This window comes from Gobius niger (assembly GCF_951799975.1).
Source record: "Gobius niger genome assembly, chromosome: 1".
NCBI classification, from domain to species: domain Eukaryota; kingdom Metazoa; phylum Chordata; class Actinopteri; order Gobiiformes; family Gobiidae; genus Gobius; species Gobius niger.
The window spans coordinates 56,349,585-56,367,703 of record NC_136852.1 but is presented as its reverse complement, the minus strand read 5'-3'; the positions used below and the strand labels follow the sequence as shown (position 1 = coordinate 56,367,703).

Genomic DNA, 18,119 nt, shown 5'->3' with positions numbered 1-18,119 from the left:
ACAAAAGACAAACAAGCACCTTAGGGGTGTTAACCTCTTAACCCCCTCCTGAACCGAGCACATTTTCTCCAGTTTGGCTCTACCCAAATCTGAAAGCTTCTTGGAAAAAAAGCCCAAAATAGTGACAAAAACGAGGATGAAAACGCAAAAAAAAAAGTGGCATAAGAGTGTCAAAGAGGTACCGGAAAAGCAACAGAAAGCACCACTAAAGAGTGATGAAAACGCAACAAAAAGAGCCACGGAAAGGTGATGAAAAACTGATGAAAACAGACAGACAAAAACACGCTTCAAAAATGTGTCAGTAAGCTGTAAGCTCCAGTCGAGAAGCTTTATATTTGGGTAAAGCCGAACCGGAGAAAATGTGCTCGGTTAAGGCGTGGGGGTAAAGGGTTAATAAAGGCGATTCAGTCATAAAGGGTCACATAAATGAGCTTGTGGCCTTCATGACATCTGACACTTGAAAGGAAAGACGTTTGCAACGAGCTTGGCCTCCACTCTACTCTCGGCTGAGGTAGTGGATGTGGCTGGCCAGGCTAGTGTGCAAAAAACATCACACTGAATAATGCCTGAAGCAGTTGTTCTGTACAGTGTAGCTGCCAGATTATATCCACTTTCAAACTACAGTATCAAGGCGTGAACCAAATAAAAGCTGTAAAATTATTATAAATACAATTTTAGTTTACACTTTCTCATACCATGGTCTGAGTGAATACTCAATTCTGATTGACTAACTGCCGTGCGTTAAAACTGTATAACGCACAATTAGTCCGGCAACAGTTTAATCACGTTTTATATGTTTGTTAAGTGTGACGTCACGACTTCATAAAAAAAACAAAAAAACATAATAAACTGTTAAAAACAATCATCAATATTTCTGAAACTCAACCGAGAGTTACTGAACCTACTTATTTCACAGACTCATTAGCCAAAAATGCCGCACCTACTGCTAAAAAAAGTCATATTTACTAAAGTCACTACCAATTTTGGTAAATATTATATTTAGAGCAGTAGGTTCAGCATTTTTGGCCTGATAAATAAGTATGTTCAGTAACTGTTGAGTTTCAGAAATATTGATTGTGATTTTAAAGTGTTTTTTGTAGTTTCTCGCACACGTTTCCATAGTAACGACAAACATTTGAGTTGGACCTAGTTTCAGGTAAAACAGCTTAAAAATAAAATAACTCCTGCCCCGGACTTAAAAATAAAAAAGCAAACAGGCCACAATGAACAGTTTCAGTTTGTGTGACCATGGTATAAGCGGATTAAACAACTCGGAGCCGTGCATTAGACAGGTTTAATGCACTTCGCGGAGGAACACCCCTCCGCTGCGCACCGTGCTTTAAAACTGTATAACGCACGGAGTTGTTTAATCCTTACATAATACAATATTCTTGAGAGTTAGGGTTGATGTTGTTTCATGGATTGTTTATAAGACCAAAGATCAAGATCAAAAGATTTTATCAACATCTGTTTGTGTTTTTTGTCAAAGACCCACGAACCACCTGTTGAGAAGAGAAGTACTGGTCTAAAGCTATAACCTATGAGTCTTCTGGTTTCCTGTTTCTCACCCAGCTGGAAAAGAAATATAGATTTATTCAAATGGTAATTTTGCCAGCCCCCAGCTTTATTGTTAACCATGGCAACAGCGAGATGTGAGCCGTCAGAGAGAACCACAGGATATGACTTAGGAAAGGCAAAATGAATGTTTAATTCTGATTGCTCGGGTGCTGATATTATGCAAGATTACACAGACTTTAGATTAGCTTTAAATACTTTAGACCTCATAATGATCCACCAGCGGCTACAGAAGAGATGTGCGGACGGACAATTACCTCTAAACTGGTGTACTCGGATGGAGGCTCAATGCTCCCCCTTTCTGACCATTTTCCCTTCATGTCAATGTCGTGTTCACACATTAAAACACAGTACAATAGTCATACAATGTTTATGGCTTACCCAGCAGCTTCGAGAGATCGCTTTAATTGCGTCCTTGTTCACATTCGGCCTGATCAAACCTTCCCATAGGAGTCGCATGGACACAGCACAGGTAAAGTCCATTTGCTGTGGATACTTCAAGGTTAAGAATGGAAAGAAATATGTACATACTAGGTAGATGGCATCAAGCCTGACACGACATCGCAATATACCATTGTAACATCGTAGCACGTTTTAGTCATTGTCAAAGTCGGCTAAAGAGGCAAATCAAGGGGCTGCAGGTATGTATATGGTCACATTTACTATAGCAACACGTATGACACGCAAGAGTACAGCTTCAAGTTTACACAATGATGCCATCGCACCCCTGTCGCCGTCCTCTGATTGGCCAAGGATTCCAAATGCACAAAGTCAGGTGAAGTCTTTCGTCCAACAGCCTCTCCACTGTCTATTGTTTTTCAGGGTAATTTCATATATTTTTCTTCTCCTTTGGTGCACAGAAAGTCTTTGACATGTTCAGCTTTAGTCCCGTTGGCGGAAAAGTCTTTCCTCTTAAAGCCTTGGGACAGTTTTGGTTCCGCCATCACAATACATTAAATAGACAACACAGAGTCCGCGTTTGTTTTGCGTTTGATTTTTTTTTTTTTTCCTCTTTTTTTTGCACAGTCCTTGGTGGTGGTGTTTTTTTTATTTATTTTTTTGCCATTTAGCGCTCAACAGAAATCACACCTTCTGCGATCAGCTCGTGGGTGGATGACCTGGTTCACTCCCTCTCTTCCCTCATCTCTTTGCTCTCTCCTCCTCTCGCGGTGCGTCTATAAGGCATGCTGGGTCAGGAACAAAGCCAGAGCCAGGACCAACCAGGCGCCGGCACGCACACAAGAGCAGCTGTCCTCCAGCAAACCAGGGGGCTCGATCGGGTCATGACTGGACTCGGGAAACTGCGAAGGGGGACAGAGACGTGGAAAGGTTAGAAATGAATCAGACTCTTCCTCGTGTGTGACATTTAATGAGATAGAGGAGGTGAGGCAGGACATCAGTCATGGAGGAATTGCATGTGACGCTGGCAACAACATGATGCATTTGATCTCAGGAATGTTTTCATATTAGTTCCGAAACAGTCGGGAAGCGTCCTGGATGTCCTCTGTCTAAAGCCCATAGTTGTTCAGCTAGGCACCAGTCACTCACAATCTATCAATGTATATTTTGTACAAGCAATTTTACAACAGCAGATGCTCAGATATGGCTGATGTGATCAAAACAGAAGAACAGAACAAAAGTAAATGCAATGTCCAAAAATATCCCAACAGTTGAGAGTGAAGCAGCAGGTGAATAACTGTCCTCCCCCCTGTCCTTAGACCCTCCTCTTGGCAAGGAAACTCTCCAGAAAAAACAGTAAAGAGAAACCTCGAGGAGAACTATACTGAAGGAGACATTCACTCTTATGGATAGACAGGCTATAGATGTACCAATGAAGAGTAATTATATAAAAATTTCTATGTAAATATGATATGTGAACTTAATAAATTTGTGTTATCAGCAGAGGTGGGTAGAGTAAGCAAAATATTTACTCAAGTACGAGTAAAAAGTAGTGACCCAACCTATTAAGAGTAAAAAAGTACTTGTTTACTGTGAGTAACTGATTTATTTTCAATGATGCTGTAAATTGTGTGAAACAAAACTTAAAATCATATGGAAATCGAGATATTTTCAAATACAATTCCAAGAAAGTGGCAGAAAAACAAAATAATGCACAAAAACAAGGAGCAATAAATTCTTTTCCTATACATCAAAAGGAAGCATTTGCCGCTTAAAGGGACTTGATGCAAGTTGGTCATTTTTATACTCACTACTGCCACCTCAGGTCTTACGCGTAACTACAGTTTCTATATTAAGCTCGTGCATGACGGCACTTTGGGAAGGGAAGGGGAAGGGAATCTTATTTGTATAGCGCTTTTCATATGACACAAGTCACACCCAAAACGCTTCACACATGAAAGGGAGGGGGTTCATTCACTCCTTGACCACCACCAACCACTCACACACAGGCATTGTGTTAAACTCTTACATAGTTCCTTTAACATTTGTGTTTCCAGAATAAGTTTAACCTTATTGTGTAAAGTAGCTTGTTAAACAATGGTGAGTCTCCACATCAGACAAGTTTGTGTATCTCTGACGGACCAACATGAGGCATTTGATCCCAAAATGTTTTGATTCTGAAGTGTGTTCCAAGTCTGTGCTGTTTGGTATGCTTCGTGCTCCTTAAACAAGCTGGCAACAAAGCCGCGCTTCTTGCAATGACTTTCTTTTTTTCTCTTTTAGGCTGTGCCAGCATGTTTCTAAACAGTTTTAAAGCTATCATTACACACTTTATTTACAAGAAAAACAGTCCACAAAGCCAGACACACACTGGTTGAGCCCACCGTAGCTGTGGATTTCGCTCAATTTTTCATAAAGCATGAATTACTGATAGTGTGGACCTCCAACAAGTAAAGCCCTTGTTTGACTGAGAACAATGGATCAAAGCACAGCACTGTTTACCTTAATATACAAGACCAAAATGAAACACTTAACTGCGCCGCCTCCAGCCCCTCATTTTCAAACTCTCATTACAATGGTCACATTACATGCTTTCACATGAAATACTGAAGATTTTTTCCTGTAGCCTTGTAATTTTGTGACACAGCTGAATCGCTTGCCCCCTGTTAGAGTTCTGTTCTATATTTACAAAGAAGAAGCAATAACTTCATAAGGGCCATGAAACACACAATATACTGATTATCATTACCTATATAATATGACAAAAACATACGTTGCTTCACTTTTACTTTTTAATAGGAGTCATAATGGTGCATGAGAAAGGAGGATGTGGAAATCCTCACTGTCCACATGTGCAGTGCGTAAACTGTAAACCGGGGGCACTATCGGGGGAGCAGGCCCTGGAACACACACGTACCTCACATTTGCTGCAGTATTCGCTATAGGGTCCTCAAAATGTTTTCTGGACCTTGTCTAAATCAGCTTTGTGGGCCAACGTGCAGAGGCAAGGCTTTTAGTTCTGAACAAACGGGATGCAATGATTTGCATATCAATGTGGCATGGATATCCATCCTGATCTCATCCTTTCCATTTGTTCACGCTTGAAACTGGCTGGAGTGGACACCTAATTTTGACCCTCGTGGCTTGATTCAATTAAGCATTAGGAGAATTGCGAGACTTAATACTTTGTAATAAAGATTTTCTATAAAATAGACAGCACATAAACGACAAAACTAGCAATTAGGTCTTGTTAGCCATACGTGGCATTTTGTGCCAGTCACCATACAATTAGTGTTTCCAAAAAATGGTTAAGAGATAGTTGCCAGAAACTGAGGCGTTGAAGCCACAGCCAGCCTGACAATGCACAAAAGACATCCTCGCCTAAAAGCCAATTAATTAGCAGGGGCAGTGATGTGTGGCAGCAGCCTGTTGACATGAGTCCAGATCGCCTTCTGCAGCCAGTCTCCACTCACACACACATTCACTCCAAACCCCGGCTCAGGTTCGCTCAGAGATCCACCGGAACTTATACACCATGACGAGCTGAACAGCGTGGAAATGCTCTACTGACATTGACTCAGAAAACGACAAAGAAATTCATTCAGAGCATCAGGTAACTACATGTGTAAAAGACCAATTGTTTTTGCAATTGATCGCTGCTAGGCGATTTACAGTGCAATTGCTGGGCAGTCTTTTCCTACAACTCATCGAGTTATCTTGAGTTACGTAGTCAATTTGATCCAGTCGAGCAGAAAATCAACAAATGGCTTCAAATGTAGCGGGGAAATTCCGGTCTCACTAAATTAACACATCGACAGTTTATGCTATTGTGAGTGAAATCTATTGAGAATGAATGTGTTGGAGAGAGACGGGGCATTAAAATTCACATCAGGGACAGAGAAAATCCTCATCTCATAGAAGCCCACGCCAGTCCTGCAAACACAAACAAGACATTTACAGTTTCCTCCCATCAACGCAGCATACAGTGCTGTACAAATGCTCCAAGGACTAGTGTTCACTCAGCTGCAGGATAAAACAGCTATGGTGCATCTGACATATTGAATAATTACGCATCTAATTTAGCCTAAAACCCTGTAACACACTAAATGAGTGACGTGACAAGACTTAATCCCAAGCCACTGCAGTCACTCACACACCTATTCTCTTTGTACTACAGTGTCTCATGTGGTTCTACTTCGTGGCTTTTTCAGAAGTCTTTTAATTAATTATACCCGGCTCCTATAGGCTGCTTTTCTAAGAGGCATTAAGAAGCCAATGTTTTAAAGAGTTAATGCTATATCTACTGTTAAAATAGCACAAGACTTGAAGAAGATGAGTGAGTTCTGACTCATTTATTTTTTTAATTAACCTAATTAAAAACGCATTTACTTACAGTAGTCTCATTCAAACTCTTGGCCTTTTGTCCTCGCTTAATGGTCAGGGAAACTACAGCACTGGAGGGAAACCAACACAGCGCTGGGAGAAAAAGCACAGGATTTTACCCAGGTCTTATAGGCCTGACCTATACTCTGTATCGGATATGAAAGCACAGCAAGAAGGGGGCTGGAGGATGGGGAGAAACCTCAGCAAAGTCAGAGCCAGGTCTTGAACCCACAACGCTGTGGACAGAGCAGAGTGTTGCCATACGTGCAGTAGCCTCAACCACTAGACTAATAGCTGCACTCAGGACTTTCTTGCTGTGTGGCTGACCGCTGCGTCTTCGTGTCACAATTGCATCAAGCAGAGATTTAAAGCTCATAATGTGCTTGAATAAATTCTTCATCCATCCATAATAACGATATAATGTGTTAGTCCAATTTATTTTTAGAGCGTAGTTGATGCAGGTGCATGTTACTGCAGGGGTTTTCCGAGGGCCAGTGAGATTTACACACTGGGATCTTCAGCCAAGTCCACTCCAAACCAAAACAACACTCCCCGCAATTTATCTGCCATGGAAGTTTGACAAATTTTAATTGCCAGAACATACTTGTCTAAGGATGCTGCGCTGCCCAAAATGTCCCTTGCAGCTTCCTCGCTAATTATAAAGTTCCTGCTTGAGTAATCACACGTCTTATTGTTTCCTAATTACCATTTTTACAATAAATTAAACAGCGCGCCACAGCCAGACAGTGCATCAATACCTCACGCACACATGCACTGAGCCAATTCCCCTGGTCCCCCCTGCGTGTCCCACCTTTAACCAGCCTTCACACAGTTATTGTTATCATGCCTGCTCGCTCATTAATTCCTCATCGTCACATATTTCTAAGGTTTTAATTTGCTGTTTTCGCAACAATGAGAGCGGGTGAGTAAAGGACAATGGGTGATTCAGTTGCACTGTGACTGTTTAATGACTGCACAAGCCCCAGGAATAACCCAAACACAGACATCTTAATGCGAGGTCATTCATTTACATGCAAATACTATCAGATGTAACATGAGCGGTAGTATTTGGCCCACAACAAGTTCACATTTTGGTTTTAATAGTTGCTCTGTAGAAGCTAGGAAAGCCGGCAAGCACAAATTTGAGTGAGTTTGGAAAGTGCCAGATACTGCTGGCTTAGAGGAACGGGTCAGACTATCTCCAGAACTGCAGCTTATGGCAAAGCTGTTCCCACCAGGGTCAAGTAAGAAAAATATGTCGAAAAAGGGTTCCAAGGAAGCAACAGTGGTAAAAATCGATTACAGCTGGCTTGGATTTGTCTTTACAAGCTTAATAAGCTTCTCACTACACAGGACCATTCTTCATTGCCTCCCCGTACTCGATGGTTGGTAAGCTTCATTATAGCCAGATCTGCCCTGGAGTAAAATGAAAGAAATTGAGCAGCCAATTAGCCACTCACTCACTCACTCACTCACTCACTCACTCACTCACTCACCTGCAGACCACTCTCACACCACAGTCGTTTAAAATGACCAAACAGCCACTGCATGCAGGGTGCTAACTCCTTAATGGAACAGGCCACCATTTTTCCATACTGATGTATATGTTCTTACCTGAGCTTAGACGAGCTGATGCGTACCTGTCTGGTCTTTGTGCGTGCCCTCAGTCATGCAAAAACACCAAAGATGTTAGCATTTAGCCTCTCCTCCTCTCCTCTTACGGGGGCGAATTAGAAGCGACCAAGCTCTTCCACGTTTTTCCTATTTAAATACGCTTATGTGAGTAGTTACATGATCCAAGTATAGTCACACAAAATTAAACATGCTGATTTTTTAAGTGGATAAAAACGGGTGCTATATTGTAAGGCGTAATAACACCTTAGGAGCACTTAGATGTCCGCGTAGTAATATCTTCACTTTATCCGCTTAGAAAATCGACATATTGAATTTTGTGTGACTATACTTGGATTGTGCAACTACTCATGTAACCGTATTTAAATAGGTAAAACGTGTAAGAATTTAGTTGCATCTAACTTCACCTCCGTTTGGCCCCATAGAGGAGAGCAGGAGAGGCTAAAAGCAAACAGCATCTTTGATCTTGTTGCGTGACTGAGTACACACGTAAAGACCAGACAGGTACGCATAAACTTGTCTAAGCTCAGGTGAGAACATATCTCAGTATGGAAAAACAGTGGCCTGTTCCTTTAAAAGTAGAAAAACTGAAAATGACAATGGCACGCAACAGAAAAGCATCATAGTAAAATAATCGCAATAAACCATCAAAGGTTAATTGAGGAATCAATTTAGAAATCATTACTTCTTCTTCAGGACTAAGGAAGTCTTTAACAGGTTAAAATGTTTAGGGTAATGCACCACTTTAGGGAACATAATTTGTACGTAGATTTCCTCCATGTGAGTCATGATGTTCATGCATGATCCTCATGATCCTGATTGGTTGATTATTTTATTGTCATTTTATTGCTGTTTTAGTGAATTCATGGTATTCTTATGTGATCTTCATGATCATGATGAATTATTAAGATTTTCATGTACATTCATTACAGTAGTTAGACGTTTAATTCAGGGATGAAGTCATCCATGAACCAACATGTGATCATGTTTGTTCCTGAGAAGTCATGATTTAGTAATGTCTGAATGTGTCATGAAATCCTGCATGAAATCCTGCATTAGTTCATGAAAATCATACATGAACTCATGTATCATTATTATAAAGTGTTACCCAATCCTCACTCATAAGCAGCTGATTGCAATGTTAACCCTGATCCTTGTGTATGGGTTGGAGTTTCAAGAAAAGGGCATTCACAATATTACAGTAACCTAATGGCGGCCTGTTAGATGTAACAGTTTCACACTTCAAGCCCGAGTTAGCTGTGCCAAGTGCATCTCCAGTAAAGGTGAAAAACATCATTAGTCTTTAACCAGAGGGCTGCAGAGCACATCTAAAATACATCAGTAAAAGTCCGCAATAGTTCATTCTGAAAACTCATCGGGCTCAAATAGCTCCGTTTAAAGACAGGAAAGCGAAAACGCTCTCTCCATAGTGAAAGCTGAAATGGTTTTAACACAGCGAGACGGCGTGGACTTCCCCGGCAGACGATACGCTCCTGTCCTGTCATTGTCATATTTTATTTGAACAGAAAATGAAGCATGGTACTATTAGGAGACAAACAAGCATGTGCGTGCTGCATGAGAAACGAGTTTTCAGACAGTGAACCCAGCCGGCGCAGAGGTGACTCCAGTCTGCCGCAGAGTACAAGCCCTGGGCCTGTATTTTAGCTCCTCTAATCCAGATTAAACCCCCACCACCTTCATTTCTCCACTAGTCCATTGTGGAGCAGAGAGAATATTTATACATAAAGATTTCATCCAAATGTCATCATCCGGGGTGTGGAATAAACTGCCGTACCGTAAAGCATTGGGCCTGATTTGCCAATTACATTAACAGGCAGAAAGATGGAACGTAATGCAAATGTGAAATCCGCAGTGTTTTGGGGTTACACTAAATCCTTCCATTATAAGATTCCTTTCCTGAATTGAGTCTTTATGCACAGTTCTTTTATTATCAAAAGCATGGGTGAAAGTCTTTTTTTTTCCTTTTTTATTCTGTGACCTACATTACATAATTAAGCCCAAGATTATTCAAGTATCCATAATGATGATGGCGTGTTTAAGGGCTTCACCTTCTGAATTCAAAAGTCGCAGGAGGCAAGAATCACATGATTGCATCAGGATAAGTCTGGGGTATGACCTCTCCTTGACATTACTTCTTTTTTTCCCCTTCTCACTGGCCATTGTGGTTAGCCCTTTAGAGAAGTCACAAGCCAAATAGGGTGTTTACTTTATCCACAATCGATAGTGTTATTGGTGTCTACACAAAGTTTTACTTTATTGCAGTGTTTATTGCATCACTCTTCATAGCGACTCTTAGTATACATTTCTTCATACTGCATAATTTATTTTGCATAATAAAATAAAGTTTTTACCTTTATGTACATATCAAACATACATACACAGAAGTAGCCAAATACATCGCCTACATATATGTAAGGCTGAACAATTTGGCCAAAAATCCATATTGCAATGTAAAAAAATAATAATTTCCGATTTCTATTTTATTTAGATTTTTTAGATTTTTTTCTATTACTTTTTTCCCCCCATTTACCGTTAATAACTTTTGTTGCATATAACTAAAACATAGTTTAAACTAAGACAATCAAATATTTACAACTGGCTTATTAAAGTATTACTTACTTAGTCCTTAATAATCATTTTAAATATAATTCAAGATAGCATTTATATAATTGTATACTGTAATATTTTCTGTAAATAACCTAAATCATTTCTTGCTATTTGCATCTTAATTGTGTTTTAGTCAGTGCTTATGAGATAAGGTGAGGGAGTTTCTGAGAACAGTGCATCAGAGTGTGCAGCAGCGAGGGAGTGAGTGATTAGCACTGCGGCTAACGCTATGCTAACGGCGAAAAGTGCAATAGTCCTTTGCGGCGGCTGCATTAAAAACGCTGATATTTTCACTGTCCATCCACAATCTAGCGTGCAATCTAGACTGAGAAGTGAGCAAAAGCATGCGGTGGAGCAGACGTCACCTCTACATTCACTTCTATGGGCCGCGTTGCAATTAATCGTTCAGCTCTACATATACGCACACACATCTGCCATATAGATAGCTACACATGCAATGTATAGGCTACATAAGGTTTTGAAGGTTTCAGTGTTGTCTTGAATGGTGTACATTACTTTCTCCATCTCTAATACATTTTTGAGAACTATTTTCCAGGATTGTAAAGCCCGTGTTATATTTTCTTTCCATATTTTGGTAATTTGTTTAATAGCTGTTATTCTCATGACATTAAACAGTGGGATGTCTAAACTTCGAATTTTATCCATAACGTCTACACCCAGCAGGTTTTTTTTTTTCATCTCCAAATCGCCTCTTATGTGCAGTAGTGTTTTTATTGCATGCTTTACTTGTTCCCAGAAAGGTAAAACAACTGGACAGGTAAATAACATATGTTAGATTTGTTCCCCATGCCGTCTCCAACATTTTCTCTCCCCCGTGGGTAGATATTTTCCACTCTGGGCTGTTACACAAAGTTTAAGATAGTGTTTGATCTTTTTGCCCTTTTTGTCTTGTAAAATACAGGATTGTTTTTATTTTCTACTAAATGCGTTCTATAGGTGGTCACCGCAGGACCCACACTGTGTGCAGTAAGTGACTTGTATTTACCTTGCTGATGTAGCCGTCAGTCCTGGGCGTAACGGGTAGTTCTGACCTCATCACCGTCACCTGGGGTCCCGGGACAGACGTGCTCTTACTGGCCGTGTTCTCTATCCCATACCCGAAGGCCTGGATGGCGTTCTCTGAGGGGACACAGACAGCAAGTCACTTGATTTGGATCGAATCTCTACTATAAGCCGGAGCGCAGACAGACAGCCTTAAGTCAACTTCTTGGTGTTCTGCCCAAAAGTTCTGGCTGCCATGGAAATAAAAAGGGTGCAGAGCTAAAAAAAAGGGAAAAAAAAGAAAAGTAACTCACAAGTCTTTGCGCTAATCAAAGGCAGAAATCTGAAGCTTGAAAAATGTACTGCCTGGGAATAACTTCAGTGGTCTGTCTCCAAGTATGTGCGTTTATTATTTAGATGCCGACGGTTTCACAGTTCTGTAATGTGTTTATGCTTTTAATTAAACCAGTCATTATCATTCCTGACGACACCTGCGCAGACACACTGGGCACAGTCACATTCAAAGCAGAAGCTCGGTCTACGATTCAGATGTTTTAAAAGTTTGTGAGCTCCATTCTTGCTGCAAAAAGTTTCACAAATACTCACGGAATCCAGTGTTTGAAAAATATTGTTGTTGGGTGTTTCTTTACATTAATGACAATTATTGACACATGTGTTCTGTCCATTAAAGACACTCTCAAGCAGGTGTCTTTGCTTTAGCGTCCACTAAAGCAAAGACACCTATGCTTTAATGGATTCTTTCCATGATGTTACTATTTTAAGAATGTTTTTAAAACGTGTGAAATTTGTGAAAACTTGGAGTACATTATTTGAAACTATAACTGCACATGTATCGCCAAAATATAATGACATTTTTTTTTAACCAAATATGGTCACATGTTATTTTACACTACCATGATACATTCTACCCATTGAACTAAATAGAAGATTCTACCTAATACAATGTAGTATAATGTAATCTGCTTTGTAACAATCTGTAATAATTAATTATGTGTATTAGTACTTTGGAGTTACATAATGTGATAAGACAGGACTTAAAGTTACAGGTTAGGGTCTTATGTCTTCTTACATGATGTACCTCTAACTAATACATATTATTCCACTTATACCATTGGAACAAGTTATTGCACATTGTTACAGAGCACACTACATTGTGCTATATGTGGCAGGTACAATGTGTCAGGCGTGGTGTAACTACCCTTGATAATTATGCAGCCAGATACTTATGCAGCCAGTATTCTAATTGCTTAATTTAAAAAATGTTTTTAAATAAAACCTATGACTGCAATATTCAAGACTCTCATCTAATATTGCATTTTTTCTCATCTCACGCAGCCCTGAGGGAAACAATGCATTTGTAACGGTGTAACTGCGACACAGCTCTGACATGGACAGCTCTGAGCTCATACGTGCTATGTTTTTTTTTTTTTATGTGAGAGCATCTGCAAAATATGATAAATCCTGCTCAGTGGGCTTTAACAGAGCCTGAGTACTTTATGCTGCTCATCCCTTTAAAACACAAGGCTTGCTCCTCTTTGTTCAGCCACAGAGAAAGCAGTCCATGTAATTGCTTGGCAACCAACATCCATTATAGGGTCGGCACGCAGAGAAGACTTTGAATTTAGATTTATGTGACTGATCAAATACGGAATATTCCCAAACAAATGAGTAATGGCATTTCCCTCACCACCGCAAATGGACAAACACAACAGCGGTGAGACATGGCGAAAAATAGACTCGAAGCACAGCACCTTGAAGAGGTATGTTCAGCCCATATTCACTCACACTGCACTATAATCTAAGGGCTGTATAATGCATAGCACTGTGGGAGAAGCCTTTCCTTAACAAGAGTAGGAACCGCCTGTATCTTCATTTTAGCCATAGCTTAGTTTGTAAGGAGTTTGGTCCTGATTTCAATTGAAAATGACCTGAAGTGTGTGTAATATTAAATGTACATCCTAAAATGTAACAATACATTATATGAATAAATTGAATCCATGTATAAAATGTTCCAACTACTTTGTTTTGATACCAATTGCATGTTCAGCAACTATTCGGGAAAATAACAACTGCATTATTTATTAGTCAAAATAAAACCCACTGTTTTATAAAACAAATGAGCCCCCAAAATACAGATTAGTATTCTTCAAATAAATTCCCCCGTCCTTTCCAAGGTACACTGGTCTTCAGACACAAAAACAGGAAATCACACTATTTCCAAGGCATTTTTCTCTATTACTCATCCCTGTACTTCCTTCAGGCTTTCTCCTCCATTGATTAAATATTAAATCCGTGACTGTTCAGTTGCTTGAACTCGCATTGTGGATATTGTGATGTCATTCCAATTTCTGTTAAATTTGTTTTGTCAGTCAATACAAAACCCAAATTCTCTGGGGAGAATAGATTACCAGCGATATCCACACAGCGCTTCGTTATAATTGATCTGATGAATGCGTGTATTGTATTGTTCGGTGATTCGCTCTGTGTGTGTGTGTGTGTGTGCGCGCGCGGGCCATGTGGTGAAATTTATGGCCTGCTCTTGTTGACTGCAGAACGGAGATGCTGCATTTTCGTGTTATTTTGCAGGACGCCTCCTCAGCTCCCCGCCTCATCCTTCAAAGTGCACACTCAGCGAAAACGCACACCCCGGCAATCTATTGAAATGGTCTGAAAGCATTATCCACACAATAGAACATGTTAAGGCAACAGTGTCGCGGGGGTTTGATGACACCGCTCGGCTCGTTCTTCAGCGCGGGCAATGAGTGAAAACGCGTCTAACTACTTTGTCATACTGCAGGAGCCAGTGTACCCATTCACCGAACACAAGATAGATATTTTAGCTTTCTCCATTTCTCCATTTGGCTGAAATCTACTCCTTTTTATGACATTTCCCTCTACAAGGCATAAGCCCCCTAACTCCTGAAGACTGAACGGAAATATCGCATGCAAATGATTCCCTTTGTATTAAAGCCGTGCCCCAGGGAGAAATGGTGGAGTGATAACCTATTACATGTTTCTCAGCAGCTAAGAACATTCATCCCACTAAATCAGTGTCCGCTGATAACTTCCGGCAAAGAGTGGCCCGGGAACCCTTCAGCTCACTGGAAATGTGTGCCGTCATTCTCGCATATACTCCACTCAGACTTTTGTTTCCTGGTCTTTAGGCGGGGTTCTACAAGATGGAGCCAAAACATCCTGAAAAATAATAAACGCAGCCTTTGCTATTCGCTAATTCTGATGAAATTTGAATTTTGATTAGATATAGAGGTGGGACTCGATTAACATTTTTAATCGCGTTAACTGTAATTGATTCATCGCAATTAATCGCATTCAAGCACCATTTATTGATGGGTTGTATTTATTTTTGATGCTTCTTTGTAGTGGAGATGTGAGGCCTGTGTGATCATTTCAAACACGTCAAAGACAGACACAGTTTGATTTATTTGGGAGAATGATCTTTTTAAATAAGTTCATTTCGGCTTAACTGTGTGAATGAACAAGTTTGACAGTGAAATTGTTTTTGGTTTTACGCCGTGTTCGTCCCTAAGCAACGTCTTGCAGGAAAAAGGAAAATAAAAAAGTGTCTGTACCCACAAACACATTATAATAATGGTACATGAGTTCATGCATGATTTTCATGAACTTATGCATGAATTAATGCATGATTTCATGATACATTCATGCATTACTAAATCGTGACTGCACAGGAACAAACATGATCACATGTTGGTTCATGGATGACTTCATCCCTGAATTAAACATCTAACTACTGTAATGAATGTACATGAAAATATTAATTATTCATCATGATCATGAGAATCACATAAGAACACCATGAATTCACTAAAACAGCAATGAAATGACAATAAAATGATCATAATCATGATCATGAGGATCATGCATGAACATCATGACTCATATGGCGGAAATCTACTTGCAAATTATGTCCCCTTAACTAAAGTGGTGCATTACCCTAAACTTTTGAACCTGTTACAGACCACCTTAGTCCTGAAGAAGAAGCAATGATTTCTGGATTGTTTCCAATTGGAATTTTTGTGCGGAAAAAACAATTTAAAAACATTTATTACAAATTATTACAAGTACAGCATCACCAAAGAAGACCTCCAGAGCTGGTCTTTAACAGGTTCAAAAGTTTAGGATAATGCACCACTTTAGTTGAGGGACATAATCATGATGAAATCATGTTGTATTAAGGATTAGCAAATGATAAGTTCACGATTGCCCTATATTTTATCCTATAAAGATATACTTTGTGTTCTTGTCCATTATCTATAAGTAGATTTCCGCCATATGAGTCATGATGTTCATGCATGATCTTCATGATCATGAGTGGTTGATTATTTTATTGTCATTTCATTGCTGTGAATTCATGGTGTTCTTATGTGATCCTCATGATCATGATGAATTATTAAGATTTTCATGTACATTCATTACAGTAGTTACACGTTTAATTCAGGGATGAAGTCATCCATGAACCAACATGTGATCATGTTTGTTCCTGAGAAGTCTTGATTTAGTAATGCATAAATGTATCATAAAATCATGCATTAATTCAGGCATAAATGTACCATTATTATAAAGTGTTACCAAGACGGTATAACGTATCTAAAATTTCCTCTGAAAAACCTCTTGTATTTAATATGTCCACAAAACAAACCCGTAAATTGACCACCACAAGTACAGCCTGTTGGTCATTGCTTGGTCAACTATCTCCAATTTCTTTCATTTATTTTGCTTTGTCCTTTTCACCTGCAGTCTCTAAATATGATCAAATATAGTATCAATTTCAGCAAACCAAAATAAATGTCTGTCGAGTTGTGACGAAGGTGACCTATGTGGGAAAAGTCATTTAAAAATCTATTCATATGTGTGATCGAGCCCTAAAGGATATCACGGTTTAATGGGGTGATTACGCAATAAGTAATAATTCATAACATGTCAAGCCCTCACTCTGAGTTTTTTCACCGGCTGCGCTGCTATCATGCATTTCTTCTAACAACACGGACACTGACGGAAAATCACTCAAGTTACATCAGATCAATGCAACATGTTTTTACGTGACAGCAAGAGTAACTACTGCTGGACAGAGCTGTGTGTTCATCAATATTACATGAACACTGGACCACTATCAGTTACTCAGATCATGCACATATCCACACACGTATTTAGAGAGATAGCTCACTTAGACAGGCGTTATGGGTGAAGTAGCGTAATATCTTCATGCACTCCTCCTCCTCGTTTCCGCTGCCGGTGCACGTACAGGATGGGGACACGGTCCAGTTTGAGAAGCTGCTGTCCACGTAGTTTGGGGTCATCTCTGTCCCTGTGAGACACCAGCAAAGCAAGAGTCACTCATAATGGGAAATAATGGACTGCATTCATTGGTAGTACATTTACAGCATGTCAATAGAAAAGCTTATGAATTATGTAAATAGTGCTTGTTTAACATTGTTTTTATGCCTCCTGCTCGGAACATCATGGGGTAGTACACCGGAAAGTACCTGGATATTTCATTGTATTTATTTATTTGGTTGGGACAGTGCATGATATACACATGGAATACAAGCATATACACCAGTGTTTCCCAAGCAGGGGTAAGTAGTTTAATAATAAATAAAGTCAATTCTGTAGTTTTGGAAGAATTTTGGTTTATTTTGAACACGACATTATCTTTTTACTTACAAATAAACTGCAACCCCCTTGAGGCAGGGGGTACACATACTAACACCGAAAGGTCAAAGGGCTCCGCATGACAAAAAGGTTGAGAACCACTGATTTACACCATGCAGGATTGTGTCACAAACACACTTTCATGCTTCCTGGCCTATTGTACATGTTTTATGGTATGGGGAAACGGACCACCCACAGAAAACGTATGTGAGCACTGTGCCTGGATTTCCCAAACTTGTTCCAAAACAGTATTGCTTCACTTCTACTTTTGCATTGATTAATGGTTGGCATTACTTTTGAAGTGTTTCCGGCCTGGACCTGTCATACATGTTTTACTCACAGTGCTGCTCTCCAGAGCTGCGGGCTCTAATTATCTCGTGGAGGACTCCTGTCCATTAACTTTAATCAACTGTACAGCACACATCAATATGTTAGACCAGTGCCTCTCAAACTTTCAACACCAAGTACCACCTAAGAAATAATTTGGCTCTCTGAAAACCAGGCCTATAAGAGCCAGGTCGAAACTTCAGCAGAATCTGGTCTAAACTGGGTTGTATAAATCTAAAAGAGGACAAATTCTCCTGTGAATGTTTACATGTTATATGACAACATGTAATTGTTTGGGTGGTAATAGTTTAAGCAGATCTTGTGATTTTTTACAAAGATCAGACCACATTTTATGACCAATTTAGACAGAAATGTAAGAAATTCCAAAGGGTTCACTCCTTTCCTTCCACTGTACATTACATACATAAAAAGTATTTATTTTAAACAAAGGAGCCAAGTCT

General features: G+C 39.7%; 1 protein-coding gene across 1 annotated transcript in view; it reads right to left on the bottom strand.

Annotated features, from left to right (window-relative positions):
• Nucleotides 1-2,601: 2,601 nt before the first annotated feature.
• The window catches only part of LOC306981035 (GDNF family receptor alpha-2-like), a 60,216-nt gene continuing 44,698 nt past the window's right edge, over nt 2,602-18,119 (bottom strand). Inside the window, exons 6-8 of the mRNA XM_079580581.1 lie at nt 16,844-16,984; nt 11,624-11,757; nt 2,602-2,876 (exon numbers count right to left, since the gene is read on the bottom strand). Coding sequence (XP_079436707.1) covers nt 2,751-2,876; nt 11,624-11,757; nt 16,844-16,984 — 401 coding nt within the window. The 3' untranslated portion in view covers nt 2,602-2,750. The remainder of the gene's footprint in view (nt 2,877-11,623; nt 11,758-16,843; nt 16,985-18,119) is intronic.